Source organism: Myotis brandtii, unplaced genomic scaffold (genome assembly GCF_000412655.1).
Source record: "Myotis brandtii unplaced genomic scaffold, ASM41265v1 scaffold517, whole genome shotgun sequence".
NCBI classification, from domain to species: Eukaryota; Metazoa; Chordata; class Mammalia; order Chiroptera; family Vespertilionidae; genus Myotis; species Myotis brandtii.
The window spans coordinates 88,837-90,359 of NW_005369706.1; the positions used below are offsets into that span (position 1 = coordinate 88,837).

General features: G+C 42.2%; 1 protein-coding gene across 1 annotated transcript in view; it reads left to right on the forward strand.

Moving 5' to 3' along the window:
* Positions 1 to 347: 347 nt before the first annotated feature.
* The window catches only part of LOC102254915 (histone H2A.Z), a 5,127-nt gene continuing 3,951 nt past the window's right edge, over positions 348 to 1,523 (forward strand). The window contains exon 1 of the mRNA XM_014548588.1: positions 348 to 682. Coding sequence (XP_014404074.1) covers positions 433 to 682 — 250 coding nt within the window. The 5' untranslated portion in view covers positions 348 to 432. The remainder of the gene's footprint in view (positions 683 to 1,523) is intronic.

Consider the following 1,523-nt stretch of genomic DNA (forward strand, 5'->3'; position numbering starts at 1 on the left):
GAGAAATCAGCTGACAGTTGTATGGGAATTCCCTTGTAGGTAACTAACTGCTTTCCTCTTGCTGCTTTTAAGAGTCTCTCTTGGCTCTGTTTCTGCCTCCCGCCCCAGTGCCCTCCTTCTCCCCGTTCCCATCCCTCCCTTCTCCTCCCATCTCCTCCCTTCTCCTCCCTCCTTTCCCATGTCCCAATAGCGGCTCGGGCTGCCAAGCGCCCGCCCCTCCAGCCTTCTCTGTGCTTGCTCATTGGCTGAAGCCTCAAGGATGCGTCCTGGGATGAGGGAACATTCTGCCGTATAAAGAGAGCGGGAAAGGCAGGAGACAGCGCAGTTTGAATCGCTTGAATCGCGGTGCAAGGGAGTCGGTGCTGGGATCTTCCAGTGTGTCTGGCTCCTCCTTTCTCTGCCCTGCTCGCTTGAGCTTCAGCAGAAATCGACATGGCTGGCGGTGAGGCTGGGAAAGACTCCGGAAAGGCCAAGACAAAGGCGATTTTCCGCTCGCAGAGAGCCGGCTTGCTGTTTCCGGTGGGCCGTATTCATCGACACCTGAAATCTAGGACGACCAGCCATGGACGTGTAGGCGCGACCGCAGCTGTGTACAGCACAGCCATTCTGGAGTACCTCACCGCAGAGGTACTTGAATTGGCAGGCAATGCATCAAAAGACTTAGTTATAGGCTTAATCCCCTGTAGGGGGCACGCAGGAGGCAGCCAATAAATGATTCTCATCTTTGATGTTTCAATCTCTCTCTCCTTCTCCCTTCCCCTCTCTGAAGTCAATAAAAAATCTATTTAAAAATATAAATGAAAAGGAACTACTCATACATGAAACAACATGGATAATCTCAAATGCATTATGCTAAGTGAAAGAAGCCAGAGCCAGACACAAAAGACTATAAACATTTATATAAAATTCTAGTAAAGTCAAAGCTGTAATGACAAAAAACAGATCCGTGGTTGCCTGGGGCAGGGATGAGGAATTAGGAGAGGAACCTAATGGCAAAGGAGAACAAGGGAATGTTTGGGGGTGACAGAAATATTGTATTTGGATTATCACAGTGGTTATACTGCTGTACACATTGTCAAAAACACAATGAAATGTTTAATTAAAACTGATAAATCTTAATGTATGTAGAAAATACCTCAATAAAGCTGATTTTTTAAAAAATGTTCCTCTTCCTTCATGAGAATCAGAGATTTAGATTAGATATGAAATTTCTGATCACATGACATTATTAAAGATTTCCTTGACAATTTTTAAAAATGGAGAAGTCCACTGATTAAAACAGAATAGATGTTTTTTTAGGCAAAGAGTAACTAGTACATTTATCATATATGCTGATTTTTAAAATGTTCCTCTTCCTTCATGAGAATCAGAGATTTAGATTAGATATGAAATTTCTGATCACATGACATTATTAAAGATTATTTTGACAATTTTTAAAAATGGAGAAGTCCACTGATTAAAACAGAATAGATGTTTTTTTAGGCAAAGAGTAACTAGTACATTTATCATATATATATATATAT